The following is a 19,213-nucleotide window of genomic DNA, read 5'->3' as shown; positions in this document are numbered from 1 at the left end:
TGAGAAATTTGAAACATACAAAATGATTCATGGACGAACTTCCTCCCTGATGACATTGCCCTCGCTACAGTCAGTTGAGAAGCTACTGGACCGTGCAGAGTTCTGATAGCTTGGCTAACCTCAGATGGCAGAGAATGGGATGGACGGCTAAACTATTTATTAAAGGCGGGCCAGAGCCAACTCTCTGCATGGCATAGTGCCAGAGGATGGAAATATGTCTTTCCAAACCTGTAGCGATGAAAAGGCTTTGTCGTCATAGGCTGATGTCATGGAGTTAACCTGCCGAACACCAAGCCATTGTCAACAGAGCAACTACAGTGCAATAAACATACAATGTACCCTACATTTGTAATGTACAGTGCATACAGTACATACTTTACAACATGACAGAATATAACATATTATTCTTAAATACAATTACTCTGGTACAATAATTAAACGTTAAGTTTAAAGCCCCAGAGAATTAAAAAGCCAATGTCACCTTGTTTGACCTTGAATGATAACCTTCCTGCATTCAAGAACATGCAATTAGTGCTAGACATTCGGAACATTTCTATGTCATATGCAGTCTACTTGTAGTCCACATCGGTATGATATCACCATTCATCATTTGCCAATACTTCCCCTACTCTCTCACACACATGCATCAGTATCAAAAACCATTAACAGTGTATGTTAATGATTAAGTAATGGGAAATAATAAAGAGATAATGTTTTTTTTTACAAAGGGTTATCTAAGGTTTGAATAATGCTTAACAAATGCATGACTAATGCTTAACAAGGAGTCAGTATTATAAAGTGTTACCTCTCCGGGTATACTGGCTGTACATCAGTCAGATAACTTGAGGACGTCACGTTTAGTTCATTGCTGTGAGGTTTTTTTTATAAGAGTTGTTTGCGTGCTCATATTTACGTTTGATATTGCTTCTCTTTTCTATGTATTAGAGGGAGAGGAAGCTGGCTCTGAGGCATCGTTAATAAAGAGTAGATAGATAGTCCCTAGAGGACAGGCCAACCTTGAAGAGCCAATCACATTGTGGACGGGTATACTTTGGACAGCCAGTCACGTGCTGCCATTGCCCCTCTCTCAGTGACTGGACACCTCTACCCTCACGGGACGCTATGACTTTGCAGAAGCCCTAGACATAATACACACTGCTTGGAGAATGAGAGAGGAAGGCGGCCAGGGTATAAAAAAAAGAGAAAAAAATGTGTGCATCCTTTGGGAGTAGGTTGTCATGACAGAGTGACTGAAAATTTAAGTAGACATGACAGAAATGCCTCTTGCAGACACACCAGAGAGAAGAAAGAGAAGGGAGGAGAGAGAGAGAGAGAGAGAGAGAGAGAGAGAGAGAGAGAGAGAGAGAGAGAGAGAGAGAGAGAGAGAGAGAGAGAGAGAAAGAGAGAGCAAAAGAAAGAAGAACAAGAACACAAGAACACAACCACGAACATGAACATGGACACGAACATGAACAATAAGAAGCAGTAAGAATCAAATGAGAATATGGATGTGATGGTGCATGCTGTACTACAGTATGATACCATACTTGTGTGTGTTTGTACATGTGTATGCTTATGGCTGTGTATGTGCGGGTGCGTGTGTGGGTGCATGCGAAGAGACGAGGTATAAATGCATAGAGGAATAAACCCAGCTCAATGATACACCCACACTGGGGTTCATTGGGGTGGCCATTGCCATGATGTAGGCTCTCCTCTACTGTACAAAAGTATTCGGAATTCGCTCAGTAAATAAATAAATACAAACACTGGTCTACGTGACTGGACTTCCCCAGACTGGTTCTGATCCTCTTGGGGCCGGGCTAGAGCTGATTTATTACAGTGTCACTACTAATAGTAGCAGTGTGCTATTATTTTTAGACTCCCAAGTGACCCGGTCCCCCATTTTTTGATGGCTATCGCAGCCAAACATTCGCTGCACTGACAATCCCAAAATGGTGTTGTTGACCCTGGGAGAGTGAGTAATCAGCTTCCTGAGTGTCCATATAGAGTATTTCTGACTTTGGCTGCCTGCACCACCATCTACTGTGCACATTTTCTCTAGAGACAGGCTTGGTTGGCAGTCGGCAAATATCGCACACAACCCGTTTCCTCTGGGATAGAAGAAGTATCTATCTGTATGACAGACTGCCCACCAATACTTCCATCCATCATTCCATCCATCTGCCCATCTATCCATCCATCCATCCATTCACCATCCATTCATCCATCCATCCATTCATTCACCATCCATTCATCCATCCATCTTTGTGAGTGAGACAGAAGGGGTATATGTGAGTTTGATTGTTTGTATAAGGTGCAGCAACAAAATAGAGATCGTTTGGATGAATGTTCCTCACATATCATGTGGAAGTCTACAGTATGTCTTCCTCATGCATTTATATACCTACAGATATCCTCATAAATCTATGTTCGGTAACACTTTATTTTAGGGACACATCTATTAGCACTAATACATAAAATATTAATGCATGCGTAAGTAACTTGTAAGGCATGTACTAAGCAAAATAAGACAGTTGTTAAAGGAGAAGTCCAGTTTTTTGAACATTAAGGCCATTTTCTGAGTGGTCTGCAATGTTTTAGAGTCCCCCTCGCCGTTTATTTCATGTTTGCTGCAGTCTCTGTTATTTGGCTGATTTGGATTTGATCTCAACCAGCTTTAGAATGGCCGTCTATGGGCACCTGCAACTCTGTTCTTAAAATCACCTTTAACATTTGTTTTCAAGAATATGCAACTGACCAAGTGTTCAGTGTTCCTTAAGAATTTTTGTATTGAAATATGGCATCTGTCGTGTTTTATGTGTGTTTTATGTAGCAATTTGTAAGTTAAGTTTCACTTTCACTTTCACTTTCACTTTCTTTCACAAAATGGCAAATAAAAAATGACAGAAGCCATATTTCGCCTTGAAACTTGTTAGGGACTGCTAGTGAACACCCCTAACCACTTTGTGAGCTGTAGACTTTCGAAAACAAATGTTTAAGGTGATTTTAAGAACAGAGTTGCAGGTGCTCATAGACGGCCATTCTAAAGCTGGTTGAGATCAAATCCAAATCAGCCAAATAACAGAGACTGCAGCAAACATGAAATAAACGGTGAGGGGGACTCTAAAACATTGCAGACCACCCAGAAAATGGCCTTAATGTTAAAAAAACTGGACTTCTCCTTTAAGCATGTATTCACAAATGTCTTGTTCATGCACAATAAGGGATTTATTACCAATATAACCTTAGTAAGGACCTAGTAGACCTAGATTTCTATTTATGTGTAAGCAGTAAGGGCCAGAATACAATGTGTATAAGCTCCGGGTACACTGTGTGAACAAACCCTGAACAGTGTGAAAACAGATGTGGAATAAGGGTCCCTATTCTAAAGTGATGCATTGCTCAGCCCAGATGGCTTAGGGCCCCCGCACTACCTAGGGCCCCACTCTACGTGCCCCCCCCCCGCCCGGGAAGCAAAGTGTAAGAATATTTCAAATTCTATATTAATCTCAGTGGGTATGAAGATCTCACGTGTTCTACTCATTATATTGATGAGCAATTGGAAGCATTATATAGCAAGGATTGGACGTAAAGTTATCAATGACGGTGGGTGGTGAGATGTCATTTTTTTCATACACCAATTAGTTTTAATTGTAAAAACCCTGCAATAAATGCAGGATATAACGATGAGTAGTAGTTTGGAAGCGAAACTAAGCTATTCCTTTCTGATAAATAAGTTAATGTTTGAGAAACTTAGCTACAAGAAGTGCAGTGCATGATGGGTACGCCCTTAGCAACTAAATTTCACAAGTGAGGGGAGGAGCTAAGGACGTAGGCTCAGAGCTGGGTAGGTTGTCTGTTGGCCTAGATTGCGTACCCATCATGCACTGCACTTCTTGAAGCTAATGTTCTCCAACATTCACTTAATTATCACAAAAGAGTAGTTTAGTTTTGCTTCAAAACTATTATTATAATGTTCTGCATTTATTTTGTTTTTTTTTTAACAATTAAAACTCAGTGGTACATGAAAAAAAATTACATCTCACCAACCCACCGCCATTGACAAGTGTGCGTTCAATCTTTGCTATATATAGGCTCTTGTTACCTCCCCCTCATAGATAAGAAGAAGAGAAAACTAAATGACTTGGCTGGGTAAGTATTAATTATTTGATATACCCTTACACTTTGTAGATCGGGGGGCTAGGTAGTGCAGGCCTGGGTGGTGTGGGGGCCCTAGGACTTTGGTAGTGCGGAGGCCCTGAGGCTACCATCTGGGCTGACCAATGCATCACTTTAGAATAGGGACCCTTATTCTGCATCTGTTTTCACACTGTTCAGGGTTTGTTCACACAGTGTGTCGGGAGCTTATACACATTGTATTCTGCCACTTACTACTTACTAATAAATAGAAATATAGGCTTACTGGTCCTTACTAAGGTTATATTAGTAATAAATCCCTAATTGGGCATGAACAAGACATTTGTGAATACATGCATTACAACTGTCTTATTTTGCTTAGTACATGCCTTACAAGCTACTTACACAGGCATTAATATTGTATGTATTAGTGCTAATAGATGTGTCCCTAAAATAAAGTGTTACCCTATGTTCTTATGGGTTTTTTAGGGTTACTGAAGCAGATTAATATGTCCATAAGTTATGCTATGACGCTCTGGTTGCTTGTATGTGTGTTTGTGTCCACACATACAGAGTACGGTACACCAATTCCCACATTTACAGTCCTCTCACACTCCCACATTAAAATCTGTGCTCTTAGGCAGACGGAAATTAAGAAATGTCGTGCTATGAAAGTTTGTCAGTACAAAACTGTTTGGTATTCATCGTGTGGATGCAGTGGGCTGTCGGCCCTGTAAAGGGCTTAAAGCGGTTCTCTGATGTGGATGAAAAATGTTCTTTTACTCTCTAAGAAAAAAAACAACATACCAAAAGAGTTGTAGACTGAAATGCAGAAATCTGGCAGCTCACCACTGGACTTTCCATGATGCCCTTGAGGAATATAAGGTCAAGGTCATTGGCCGTGGTGGAGCTTGTGCTGTCACTCAGGGTGTCCAGGACCTGGTGCATGGCTGAGGAGAGAGAGAGAGAGAGAGAGAGAGAGAGAGAGAGAGAGAGAGAGAGAGAGAGAGAGAGAGAGAGAGAGAGAGAGATGCCACAGGAGAGGAGGGTATATGGAAAGAGGAGGAAGGAGGCAGGAGGTAGGGAGGGAGAGAGAGAAGGAAAGGGAGAAAGTTAATAATTAGTTCCTTTTCAAGTCAGTTCAAGAGTGTTATGACACTATGTATAACTCTGTATAACTCCAGAAAGTAGCCTACATAGTTAAATATGTCTGTGTCTTTATACGGATAGATTAAGGTCGCGATGTTAAATTGATAATTGGTTCAATCAAAAGCTATAAAAATCAATATATTCGCAAAAAGGTACAAAAAGATGTTGTTGGCCAATACAAATGACCTTCAAGGCAACTTCTGTTCAGGTTCAGATTCAAGAGAGAGAAGTAAAACCAACAACCAATTTGGAGCAATCAATTGGAAAAGTGCATGACCATTTCTAGATGATTTGACAAGGATGGGTGCTAGGGCTGGGCAATATGACGATATATATCGTTATCGTGATATAAAAGTGTATATCGTGACTTTTCTCCTATATCGTTTATATCGTGATATTAATTTTTATCAATTTTATACAATTAATTACATTTCATGTTGTCACAATACACACTATAAGTTAATATAACTGTAAAAATAAGAATAAAAAGATCCATTTTAAAGAAAGGTTGTTTTGTGACATGAAAAAATAAAGAGCAAATAAAGAGACTAGCTGAAAACCTATGTAATTGTGCTATATCGTGATATATATCGTTATCGTGATATAAAGTAATCCATATCGTGATATTGTTTTTTTTTCCATATCGCCCAGCCCTAATGGGTGCCTATCTAAAAGAGTGACACTGATATTGACTTGCACAATGTACGACCACATTTGGGCAGCACAGTCATTTAATAGAACACTTAATTTTGATTGTAGTTGAATCTACTCGTGTTTTGATGATGTGCAATTTAAAAGGCAGCTAATTTGTTATGGATCCTCTTAGTCTGCAGTTTCGCTGCCAGCTTCCCTTCTCGTTGGCTGCTCTGTCTTTGCTGAGCTGTGCTTTGATAATAATGTCTTAATTCCTCATGGATACCCCCATTGTTATGCTACACTGACGTTGGTAGAGTGCAATAAGTCTATTATCCGTTGTGGAGGATGGCTTGTTTGAATTGTTGAACATGATCTTTTAATGGTAGATATACATAAAGTCTGAAGAGAACAAAATACATTTAGGCTAGTCAAAACATCCGCACCACACAGCCAATTATTTCAGATTCCTAGTTTAAGATCTGCCAACCAAACAAAAGCTGAAACATCTGCTCTGCTCTCACTAAAAGGTCCTTTCTATAGACATTGTCTTTTTTCCGTGAGCACTCCCTCCTTACTCCTTGAAGCTAACTAACACAGACAGCAGCGCACCTTGCCATTCCAAACAACAACCAAGACACAAGCTAAGGTCTTGCTGACAGAGAAAATAGACTAACAGGCCAATGCTGCAGACGGACATCAAAACCCTTAAAATAGCTTAGGCTCAAACAGACCGAATCCAAACATATAAGCACAAGACTAGAGACTCAGTGAAGAAAGGGGAGTCCCTCAGGAACAAGGACACACATTGCCATTGATAATGACAACAAACAAAAATGGCTTCAGAAACCTAACAGCTACGGGTTTTAGAACGCAAACAAAGACAACTTGCAAACACACACACACACAATATAAACAGACTATGCCAATGACAGCACCATTAACCTCTGAATGCTGAAGATGTTCTACTCTGAGTTTATCGTATAAGACATATCCATAGAGTTTCTAGCTGTTCCTATCAGACGTGTTTGCAAGGGTGTGCGAAGCTCCCTTGTCACAAGACTGGACGGCCAGAACTAAATTCATCTTGACAGCGGGGCAGACATCCCACTTAAGAAGAAGGAGCAGTAGCCCAAACCTCACATACACCGGCTGGCATTTTAAAGGGAAAGGATGAAGGCCATTCACCCGAAGCTACCGGTACAGCTTCTGATCCTGTGGGACCGAGGGAGTTTTTACAGTTAATGAAGACGGACTATGATGGTGTGTGAATCTGGAAGAGTCTGAAGAAGGAGTGAATAAGATTTGAAATGAAAGCAAGAAAGATGCCAGTTTAGAATCGTATGAAAGGGAATGAGTTTGGAAAAGAGAAACTGGCAAATAGAGAGAATAATTTAAAAAAGGCAGGCATGACCTCATGCGACTGGGTGAGTTTAAAAATATTGACTGCTTAGTGAAGTGAAACGTGCCCAGTTTTGATCTATGAGTGAACACACTTATTGTAACGAGGGACAAATCGAGATAACAACAAACCAGTTCTGATTGTATGCGAGTTCAAAAGAGAACAGGTCGGTGTGGTGAAAGAGGGGGCAGTTCTGATCTCTTGCATAAAGACGAGTTTAGTAAAAAATGTTTTCTGGCAGATTGAGGGAGATTGACAGGACAGTTTTGATTGATGCATGCGGTTATAAATGATGCCAGGTAGAGAGAGAGATGAGAGAGGGGGGGACTAGAACATCAAGAGGGGGGTAGAAGGAAATAAATAAATGCGGACAGTGTGCAAGGAGGATGGGAAAATGAATAAAATACTGAGAATGGGAGGAGCAGAAAGCCTGACGAGAGAGAGAGAGAGAGAGAGAGAGAGAGAGAGAGAGACAGACAGACAGACAGACAGACAGACAGACAGACAGACAGACAGACAGACAGACACAGACACAGACACAGACACACAGACAGACAGACAGACACAGGGAGACTGGTTGTGGTCTATTGTGGGTTCAGACAGTGTAGGGAAGAGAGTGAAAGGCTAATGTTTTTATCTTTTATATGAGCACATTTAAAAATGTGTGTAGTAGACAAATAGAGGGGGCTAGAGAGAGGCTGATCTGCCATCCAACTAACTGCTCCGGGAACTAATGTGTCAGACAGGGGCTGGCCAGGCATCCATGATGAGAGGGTGACCTCTCTGTGAATCCCCCACTCTTTTAAAACTATCCACACGCTGCCACTTGATCTTCTCCGACAAAGAGAGAAGTTTAAAGATGAAAAGAGAGCTTTTAAGCTTGACTTGCTTTTTGTCACCATCAGAAGATGAAGGACTTCTTGGTAGAGATCAGATCAGACAGTGGGAGTGTTTGGGACACCACTACCATTTCAATTCCCATAAGGGCTTCATTATTACATTTGTATTTGGGTGCTCATCCAGGTTGTAATATATTGCAGGAAATGGTTTTGTCACTTAATAATTCTAGTTCTCTTTTATGTTTAAGTATTTCCCAGTACTTTCCTCGTAATTTCATGTTCTGTCAGGACCATTTTAGTCAAGACACACAAGAAGAAAACAAAAAGAAAACAACAAGAAAGAAGAAAAAACGGAGTGTGATCCATTTCCTAACTACTAGATTACTTCAGAGACGCACCAACAAGACAGAAGAGCGCGGTGTGTGGAAAATAACATAGTCAAGACACACAAGACAAGATTCTGAAAGAAAATGTTTTCTTTATTGAAGCCAGGAATTTGAGCGCCATGAAAAAGACAGGGGCAGCAGTGTAAGGAAATTCTCACCCCAGCAGCACAGAGAGAGACAGATATCCCCCCCATGAACAGAGCAATTGACATGACCAGAGAACATGCCATGTCATACAAAACAAGGTGAAGCATGGAAGGGGGGGGAATTTAACAGGCGAGCCAATAAGTTAATGGAATTGTGAGCTGTGGGAAAGTAGCGAGCTTCTTGACTTCTTCTGCCTGGCCAGGGCTAACGATATCGCTTTAATCTCCTTGACTGGATGTGGCCAAACATATCTACAGTGAGAGTTAATGATTCAACCTTTCTCTCTCTGTTTAGGAAAAACCCAAGTGCACAAATGATATACTGTATGTCCAAAAATGGGGAAGTTAATCTCCATGCCAAACAGACAGTATGGGGACACTCTTAAGGGGAGAAAGAGTCACTTCACACACCTATGAGTATGAACACATATGTCATATGCACAATGATTACACCAACGTTATGGTATACTAAGTGAAATGTAGAGAGAGAGAGAGAGAGAGAGAGAGAGAGAGAGAGAGAGAGAGAGAGAGAGAGAGGGAGAGAGAGAGAGAGAGAGAGGAAGAGGAAGAGGAAGAGGAAGAGGAAGAGGAAGTAGGAGAGTGAGAGATAAGGCTCTTTTGTGTCTCTGAGAAATAGAATAACAGAAACCAATATGACTTAGAGGTGGCAGAGTTGAGAAATAGAGGAAATATAGAAAAAGAGACAATGAAACGGTAAAATAGAGAGGGGTTAAGTAAATGATTGTGAACAGTAAAATAATGTTTGCCTTCTTTTGGTTTCACATACAACAGAAGGGGATGCTTTTGGAGCCATTGGAGACTCTGTGTGTGTGTGTGTGTGTGTGTGTGTGTGTGTGTGTGTGTGTGTGTGTGTGTGTGTGTGTGTGTGTGTGTGTGTGTGTGTGTGTGTGTGTGTGTGTGTGTGTGTGTGTGTGTGTGTGTGTTTCTTAACATGCTCATTTGACAATCACGTTCAAAATGTCAAATCTGTGGCAGGGTTTGTCACCGCATTTACTTTGCCTCAGAGCTTATGTCAAAACAACTTTCAGACATGAAAACCAATTCCCACCTGCTCTCTCTCTCTCTCTCTTTCTCTCTCTCTCTCTCTCTCTCTCTCTCTCTCTCTCTCTCTCTCTCTCTCTCTCTCTCTCTCTCTCTCTCTCTCTGTCACACACACATATCTTATTTACTATTTCTCCGCTCTACCTACCATTGCCTCCTCTTTACTAGGGCTCATTTACTGATCTGTTTGCCCTGCCTGTGCCCTCACCTGCTTTCTTTCTCTCGCAATTTCATCCGTTTTCACGATCCTTTCTTCTCTTCCCATATTTCCCTTTCTGTTTCATCTCTTTCTCGCACAGCAGCCTCACTAGCAGCATGAACCTGCAGCATGAACCTGCTGTGTGATGCCCCAGGTGCTGCCCCAGGTGCTTGCCCCGTAGGACAGTGTTTCCCAACCAGGGGTACGTGTACCACTAGGGGTACGCGAGCACACTGCAGGGGGTACTTGGAGAAATGAAAAAACATATGCAGCACAGTCACATTGGTATATAGAACATGAGTGAGGGGGTACTCGTGGTATGACAAAAAGGCTTAGGGGGTACGCAAGACAAAGAAGGTTGGGAAACACTGCCGTAGGAGATGACGTAGTGCAGGGAGAGAGATGCCAAGAGGCCAGGTGCACAGCAGAGGGATGGCATGGCATGCCATGGATGCAGAGGTACCAAGGTCAGGACGAGAGAGGGAAAGAGTATTAGCCAAGAAATCTAGGTCCTCCTATAGCGGTAGAAAAGCACAAAACTTTTCATCGGTCATGAATGCAAATTTATGATGAATAGCCTATCTGACATTAACCCATTGATGCCAAAAATGCCTGCTACATGCATCGGCCCTTTTTGGGAAAAGGTGCCGTCATTCTATAAGATATATCTTGCCTCCGAAGGAGCACATAAAAACATTAAATTAATTGTATTTAAAAGCTAAAAGGCGAGCTTTATTCATATTGCTAGAACCTGTTTATTCTGCTCTTATGTCCTACCAACATTTCTAATTAAAAAACCCAAATACTAAGACCCTGAATGCTGTGAATGCAGCTTCAGGCGCCTGGGTCAATGTTGCACTACGCAGCACTTGGCATCAATTAGTTAAAGCATCTGCATCTCACAAGTTGTACCTTGTAGAAGCAAATCACTGGTAGGGCGGTGTGGTGACAATAGGGCTTATTGATGCTCCAAAAAACTGTCTAAGGAATCACCCTGACGTGCATCCTACCGTATATGTAATCTCATTCACTGTGGTGACTTCTCGTGCTATAGTATTCTACTATTTATTTTTCTTCAAAATGCTACTATTACCATGTCAGAACGCTATAAAGGACTTTTTAGGAAAAGCACAAAAGCACAACAATACCTCTTAATGTATGTCCTCTACAAGTCTTCTGTTGTCCAGTCTTGCACTTTAAATGTCTGTATGAGCACTGTCTATGTCCATACTGTCTTAAGTCCATGTATAAGTACTGTCTATGTCTATACTGTCTATGTCCTTACCTAGATTAGTCTATGTCTGTATGGGAAAGCAAGAAATGTAATTTCAAATTCTTTGTATGACCAGTGCATGTAAAGAAATTGACAATAAAACCTACTTGACTTGACTTTGACTTGACTACTACTATATTGTACTATAGTATCCTATTGCACGATTTGAAAATTTTACTTTTAAGTTGTCCCCCCTGGCAATGACGGGTTCTTAAACCCTTCCTCAGCTGATATTCATGTCGATCTAGTGTGGATAGGAATGTGTGAGAAAAGTGCATAAATGGAAAGAGACGCGTTGAGGGTAGAGCAGGATACAGTACTGTTATAGCTGTTTTGTTTTTTTTACTTCAAATGAATCAATCCGGTGCTTGATCTAAAATGCTGCAGTGCCACAACCAACCTCTTACTTTGCCTCTACCTAACACATACACGCGCACGCACGCACACGCACACGCACTTGCACTGCACACACACACACACACCACACACAAACACACTCATACCCCGGAGGGGCTATATCTGATTTAGCAGTGCATTGAGCTGAGCTGATGGAAGTTTTCCACCAAACTTAGTTGGAAAGTGTGTGAAGCCTATGGCTGAGCATTCAGCTCCTGCATAATTCCCTTTCATTAGCCAGTGCCTGTATGTGCCCAGTGTAGCAGCATTTAACTGGTGTCTCCAAAGGCTAAATATTCACCACACACACACACACACACACACACACACACACACACACACACACACACACACACACACACACACACACACACACACACACACACACACACACACACACACACACATACACACACACGCGTGCATGCACAGACTCGCAAAAAACTTGGAAAACACAGAAAACACACACTGACGCTAGGGACACATAGCAGTCGAGACAAGCAAGGCGAACAGAGGTGGAATTCAGTGTTCCATTCTGACAGCTCAACCGTCATCAGGTCGTCACCGCGAATCAAATGGAATTAAACCGTTATGTTGTTGAGTTGATTAGCTGCCGCAGGCAAAATTCGCTTCTCATTTGCATGATATTAAACTTGGTTGAATAATTTCGCATCGCTTCGCTCCTTTTCGCTTGCTTTCGCCTCCCTCATTGGAATGAATGGCGAAGTTCGCTTCGCTTAGCCAAGTTCGCGTCTGTGTGTCCCTGCAGTAACACTGAAGATACTGAATGGCGATAAATCCATCTGTGTAAACATGTGTGTGAGAGGGCAAGACTACTGGGGTAACAGACACAAGTGCAATGGTGAAGGGAGCAAATGCTGAGGCAAGCAAACCATCAGCTCAGCCACACTAATGACCCAGGGGAGCCTATTTCAGGAACAGCAGATGTGCTCATCCAGGAACCAGCTCCAGCTCACACGGGGGACCAGAATTGGTGGGTGGAAAAGCAAGAATTATTTCCATCTCAAACGAGACGAGGGGCGAGCACGTCTTCTGTCAAGCTGTTCTGTCGAGATTACCTAACCCCTAGGTGGTGGAGCACTATGGTGGTGGAACCTACTGTGTGTAGTGCTTGTGAGGTAGCCGAACCAGAGACAGTCTATTACGACTTAAAAGAATCTTTGTCCGAACTTCACAAGTGCGTCGGAAAAGCAGCACGGTCACAGACAAGACATACTGGAGATGCAGGAACTAATTCAGTTAAGGTGTCGAGCAGTGTTCCCCAAACGGCGGCCCGCGGGCCAAACCCGGCCCGGGCATAACAGAGATTGGGCACACCATGAGGTTGGAACAAATGAACGCATAGGCTACAATATACGTATGTGTGCTATCTGAGGCCATAAATTCGGGCGATTTGTTTGGCCCTCAGCCGCATTTGTGCGACATAATTAAGCCCTTGGGGAAAATATTTGGAGAACACTGGTGTAGAGAGATGATAGTCCAGAACCAGGCGGCATCCCAAACAGCGGATATTGGACAACCAAATCAGACTCAGATGGGGGATACCGGAGAAGCAGACCACAGGTACTTGAAAACCCATTTAGACGGCGCTGTACACACAGGAACAGGAGTGGGCCGAGACAGAATTTATGCATCTGAAATTATGAAATTATGCATCTGCTGAGATGAAGAGGCCATTAAAAAGATCATAACCGGTCTCTAGAAGTGAAAAAAGAAACTATAGACAGTAATAGCAGAGATTGTTGCTGCTTTTTAGAAACCATCTCTGGTAATAAGCAGTAAAAGGAGAATGAGAATAGGCTCAATCACACCATAAACAAGCTCGGGCCTTTGAAGCAAATCTGGCACATCTGATTAATGTGCAATATAAAGACAGTTGTGCTATATGAAAAGGGAAGTGAACCTTAACAACGGAGAACTTGCCACCATACTGTTTGGCTATAGGCACCTTCCAGTTAATGTTACATGAGGCCTACTCTGCTTATCTCTGACCCTGACACCCTGACACTAAGCTACAGACACTGTTGAGATAATTAAGCTTCTGTAGTAAAATAAGGCAAAGTGAAGAGATGCCTTTGGAAATGAACATCAGAGTCCCTTGTGACCAGTTTACTGAAGAACAGGATAGCTAAAATGAATTGAAGAAGAAGAAGAAGAAGAAGAAGAAGAAGAAGAAGAAGAAGAAGAAGAAGAAGAAGAAGAAGAAGAAGAAGAAGAAGAGGAAGTGTGTGTGTGTGTGTGTGTGTGTGTGTGTGTGTGTGTGTGTGTGCGCGTGCGCGTGTGTGTGTGTGTGCGCGTGTGTGCGTGCGTGCGTGCGTGCGTGCGTGCGTGCGTGTGTGTGTGTGCCCTACAAGCCACATTAAAAGCGGATTAGCCTTGGCTATGAGTTGTAAAAACAAACAAAGTGGAAATGTTTATGAACGACCAATGATTTCACGCTGTCCTTCACTGGCCTCTAACACAAGGACAGAGGAAGGACCGGGGCAGGAGACATGTGGCTTCAATCAGGCATGGAGAGGAAACACAGAAGCTGCTAATGAGAATGACATTACCGACCAGTGTGTTTGTCTTTCATTACATTAGGATCACAGGTCTCGTAGGCAGGCGGTTGTTGTTAGGGCTGCACAATTAATCGAATTTTAATCAAAATCGCGATTTTGGCCGCCACGATCATAAAACATGAAAATCGCGATTTTATGGGAGGAAATTCAGTGTTCCATCTAAGCTGCGCGCACCTGCAGACTTGTGCACTGCTCGCACGTTCTCAGCACAAAGACATTTCAGCCAATAGTAATATTGTTGACAACTGTCTCTGGGTGGAGGATAAGTCTGTGAACCAATAAGCAGACAGTACTGAGAGGGGCGGGCGGCAGCATTTTGGCAGGCTGGCTGGTAGTCGGAGACGGAAATCTCCTGCTGTGTTCCATTATTCACCCTCTGTACTGTGTACCTTGTTTGAGTGCAGTGAAGTACCCTTTCCACCCTCCGTAATTCACGAGGCGAGTACATTCCGATTCCCGTTCTGTCTGATACACTTAACGGAAATGACGGTTGGTCGCGTGACATCCGAGTTTACCAACCGCCAATATGCAATTCAACACGGAAGGCACTGTTCCTTATGCTAACACTTTTTAAAGTTACCCCTGCCTCTAATACACATGGCGATTGTCTTTGGAATCAAAACTATGCTGTTATCACGGAGATTCAACCGTTTGACAGATCTGGCACTCAACTACGTCACAAACATGGCGGCCGTTGAGTGCGAAAAGTGTACAGTAACACCACACTTCGAAAAATGGCCGTTTTGGGGGCGTTATCCGGGTAATTTACAGTACACTTTACCGTCGCGATTAGAAATGGAACACCCTGCGTACCCAAACACAGTGCGGAAAGGGCGGTAAGTACGGGTAATGGAACACAGCATCGGAGACGGAAATCTCCGTCCGGTCGGTGTCACGCTGGGCAGTGGAGGGGAGTTGTTTCATCCTAATGGTGGATATATATGAGGAATTCAAGCATTAAACCAGCCATTGCATGATGCTGGAGTCTCTGAAGGTGTTTTGAAACTATGTGCTTTGACCAGCAACTGTTTGTGATTATTGAAAACCAAGAGAAATAGCTTTAATTCTGGTCTAAAAAAAATCGCTAGTTAGCATGCTAACACAAACGAAATAAGCTAAGTAATGTTGTCTACAACAATTAGACTGGCTGTTACTCACTACTCACTAACACCAACCTGCGTGTAGATATCATAGCTGTTTTTTGGTGTAATGTAAACTGGTGCAGTGAGTTAAATTATTTATGAGTGAAGTTCAACAACAATTTATAGCTGCCATAGTAGCTTCCTACATTCTTCCTGCTTCTTCCCCCCTGGCATTCCTTGACAAATGCAGTGCAGGCCAAATGCACTGCAGTCCAAATGGCAGAACCTAACAGAACCCTATGTAATAACAGACATCATGAAGCTTTTATTTAATTTAAATGGTTTTTCATGCCAAGTTCGTGAAGTAGGCCTATTACTTTACATACAGAGCCAGATCATATGCCATATTATTAAATTCAAAAGTGACAGCTCTTTCAGCACAGCCCTTTGATTTCTCAACTCACTCTCTAAAACTCCAGAGATAACCTCCGTAACTCTCCGTACTCACAGGTGCACTACCTCCAGTCCAGAATTGAAATTAGCTGGGACTTATACAATATACAGCACAACGTTAAGCTTAAGTGTTATGCTGCCTTGCTTTGTGAGTGTGAGTTTGCTGCCTTGCTTTGGTGAGCCGAGGTACATGCCATGTCTTCACTCACCCCTTCTCCCTGCCAATGTATGTTCGTATTACAATCAAACCATTACACTCCACTCCGGAAATACATGCCTACTTGGTTTTGCAAGTGATTCAAATACAGTGGTGATGTACTTGCAAGATTTGGTAGTGCATGAGAGGCGCCAATAAGATCTTGCACTGTAGGCCTATGGCATATTTTATCATATTCACTACATAACTTTACTGAAATTTTAAGAAACAGATTTTTTTTTTTAATTTGGCTTTATTTTTTTGATGGGCTACTCTGGAATGGGGGGGAGGGGGAGGGGGGGTGTGGGGGGGGGGGGGGGGGGGGGGGGGGGGGGGGGTGGGGGGGGGGGGGGGGGGGGGGGGGGGGGGGGGGGTGGGGGGGGTGGGGGGGGGGTGGGGTAATCGTGATCATAATCGAAATCGCAATTTTGATCAAAATAATCGTGATTATGATTTTTTCCATAATCGTGCAGCCCTAGTTGTTGTTGTTGCTTTTAATGTCATATCACCATGGCAACAGTCAGGTGAGATTGATGTGTTGTGTTATGCGAGGCTTATCCCCACAAAGTAGGATTTGGCTGTTTAAACTCTTAAGACATTGCCCCTGTTGTAAAGTTGCTGCTAAAAGAATGCCAGTGACAGAGTTGTAATGTTATGGAAACGTTAAACCGAAGCGAAATACAAACCAACTGTTGTAGATTATAGGGTACTTTTGTATAAATCTTAACAGTCAGGGGTAATAAAAACATCATTATTCTTTCATCTTCTGAAAGGTTTAAAAGCATTGATTTGATAGAGGCTATTACACACACACACACACACACACACACACACACACACACACACACACACACACACACACACACACACACACACACACACACACACACACACACACACACACACACACACAGCACTAATCCAAACTTTCAAAGGGTAGCAAGAGAATGGAGAATGGAGGATTACCACATTCCTGGAGAACAATTAAACATTTTAAATCCAAAGCCGCACACAGTTGGTCACGCTCCACTCAGCACAGGTAAAGTAATTGGGACACACTTTCAAGGGTTCTCTGAAGTGTCCCCTGTCCTTCGCAAATAACTCATCTTCCACCTGCCAGTCTTAGCACTGAAGCAACACAAACAGGGCTTGATTTCTATCTACGTGGACCAAAATGTTGCATGGAAATATTGCCCAGGGACTATAGTTCAGGGTTGATCCTCTAAATCAGGGGTTCCCAAACTGGGGTGCGTGCACCAGGGGTGCGCGGCCTGCCATAAGGGGGTCCGCGAGCTGAATAGAACAATGGCGGATATGTGTGTTTACAAAAAGCATTAATGAACAATAAGTAGTTTTTAAATTGTATGGTGAATTGTATGCTGGAAGGGTCTATTGGAAGTGTAATTCATAATGTAATTTCTTTTGTCATGCAACAAGTTCCATTATATTGATGACAGAAAAAACATTGGATTTATTGGGAATCAGGATTCTCCAAAATGACTGCATAATGTGCGGTGATTTGCTATCCCATAGCGCAAACATACGTTTAGGGGGTGCGTGAACCGCATTAAAATGTACAAGGGGGTGCGCAGGGAAAAAAGTTTGGGAACCGCTGCTCTAAATATTATATATACAGAATAGACATCTGGAAAATTGCATGTTACTTCTACTTCCATAATGGAACCCAACGCAAACACACACACCCCCACACACACACATACACACACACACCCCCACACACACACATACACACACACACACACACACGCACACACACACGCACACACACACACACACACACACACACACACACACACACACAATGGAAATGTTAAGACCAGTCAACCCTAGACAGGTGTTGACCTTAACTGGAGATAGAGTTGTTACCAAGGTGACAAATCAGGGTGGTGTGGATGTGGTTGATGTGGAGGGAAAAACATGGAGGGACACTGTGTGTGTGTGTGTGTGTGTGTGTGTGTGTGTGTGTGTGTGTGTGTGTGTGTGTGTGTGTGTGTCTGTGTGTGTGTGTAGAATAGAGAGAGCATAGAGAGAAAAATAGGCCACTCTATATGTTGCCACTTCTGGCCCTGCGTATAGTGAAAAGGTCAACATTGCACTTCTGAATGCATATTTACTGCATGGAGGCGAGAGGAATATACAAAAGAGCAAGAGGATGTCTTCAGCTATTTGTGATGTGCTCAGTGACATATCATCCAAACACTAAGTGATCTTTGGCTTCTTTTCCATATGTCATAGCAAAAGACTTTAGAGCAGGGGTGTCAAACTCAAATTGACTGAGGCCCAAAATCAAAACATGGAACAAAGCCGCCGGGCGAACTCAACATTTATTTTGAAAATTGGACTAAAATTATGCATACATGCACTTAGTACTCATAGTTACATTTCACACGCACTCTTTCCCATCATATTTGGCAATTCAAATGTATCTACACTTCCTGTGACACACCAAATCTCATCTTTAAGGGTGTATTCACACCTACTATTCAGTCTTGTTACACTATACAATAATTGTGTATGTGGGCCAACTGCAATACACATTTGAAATGATCTCGCGGGCCGAATGAAGTGGCTCTGCGGGCCAGATTTGACCCCCGGGCCTGAGTTTGACATCCCTGCTTTAGAGTATGAAGGGGGCAGGAGGAGAGAGAAGGACCGAAGGAGAATGAGAGAGAGGGGTGGGCGGGGTAAATGTGACTGTGGTGGTCATTGTTATGTCACAAGCGAGATGTTACAAGCGAGAATCAACACATTTTAAGGAAAAACAAAATACAAGTAATACCAAAAAAGGGGAAAAGAAACCAACGTAGTACATCTGAAAAGGAATGGGATGAAGCATAGCTTTTTTTTATTCCCACCCCCTATACATTCTTGGTCAGACTTGTTCAATGCAATTCTGGTAACAGCAAATTCGTAACAGGATTCAAAGATGAAAAGGGCAAAACATATTTAGAGGGCTTTCACACATACACCGGATGACCAGAGTCTGAATTACTTGCTGGACGTTCCAAAACACTGTTGGTAGCTTTAGAGTTCATTTAGGAAACGTAGATCTCATGCTGGGTTTGATTTTGTTTTGGTGTTGCACTGTGTTACACTGTGTTGTAGTGTATTATCCATTGTTGTGTCAGCACTGAGGCGATGCTGGAAAGCATCAGCACACCAGAGGTTAAAACCCTGGCTTTTTTTTTTTTTTTACAGCAAAAGCTCTGGCACCTTCTACCTTCCACCTAAGCTACCTTCCAGTGCTTAGATTTTTG

General features: G+C 42.6%; 1 protein-coding gene across 3 annotated transcripts in view; it reads right to left on the bottom strand.

Annotated features, from left to right (window-relative positions):
- mpp2b (MAGUK p55 scaffold protein 2b) overlaps positions 1 to 19,213 on the bottom strand; it is a 73,672-nt gene that overhangs the window by 23,222 nt on the left and 31,237 nt on the right. For 2 of the 3 annotated variants that reach the window (XM_063216553.1, XM_063216561.1), the window contains exon 3: positions 4,987 to 5,087. In XM_063216553.1, the coding sequence (XP_063072623.1) occupies positions 4,987 to 5,087 (101 nt within the window). The other variant, XM_063216566.1, reaches the window with a different exon arrangement.

Source organism: Engraulis encrasicolus, chromosome 2 (assembly GCF_034702125.1).
Source record: "Engraulis encrasicolus isolate BLACKSEA-1 chromosome 2, IST_EnEncr_1.0, whole genome shotgun sequence".
Lineage (NCBI taxonomy): Eukaryota > Metazoa > Chordata > Actinopteri > Clupeiformes > Engraulidae > Engraulis > Engraulis encrasicolus.
This window is presented reverse-complemented; position numbering and strand designations above follow the sequence as displayed.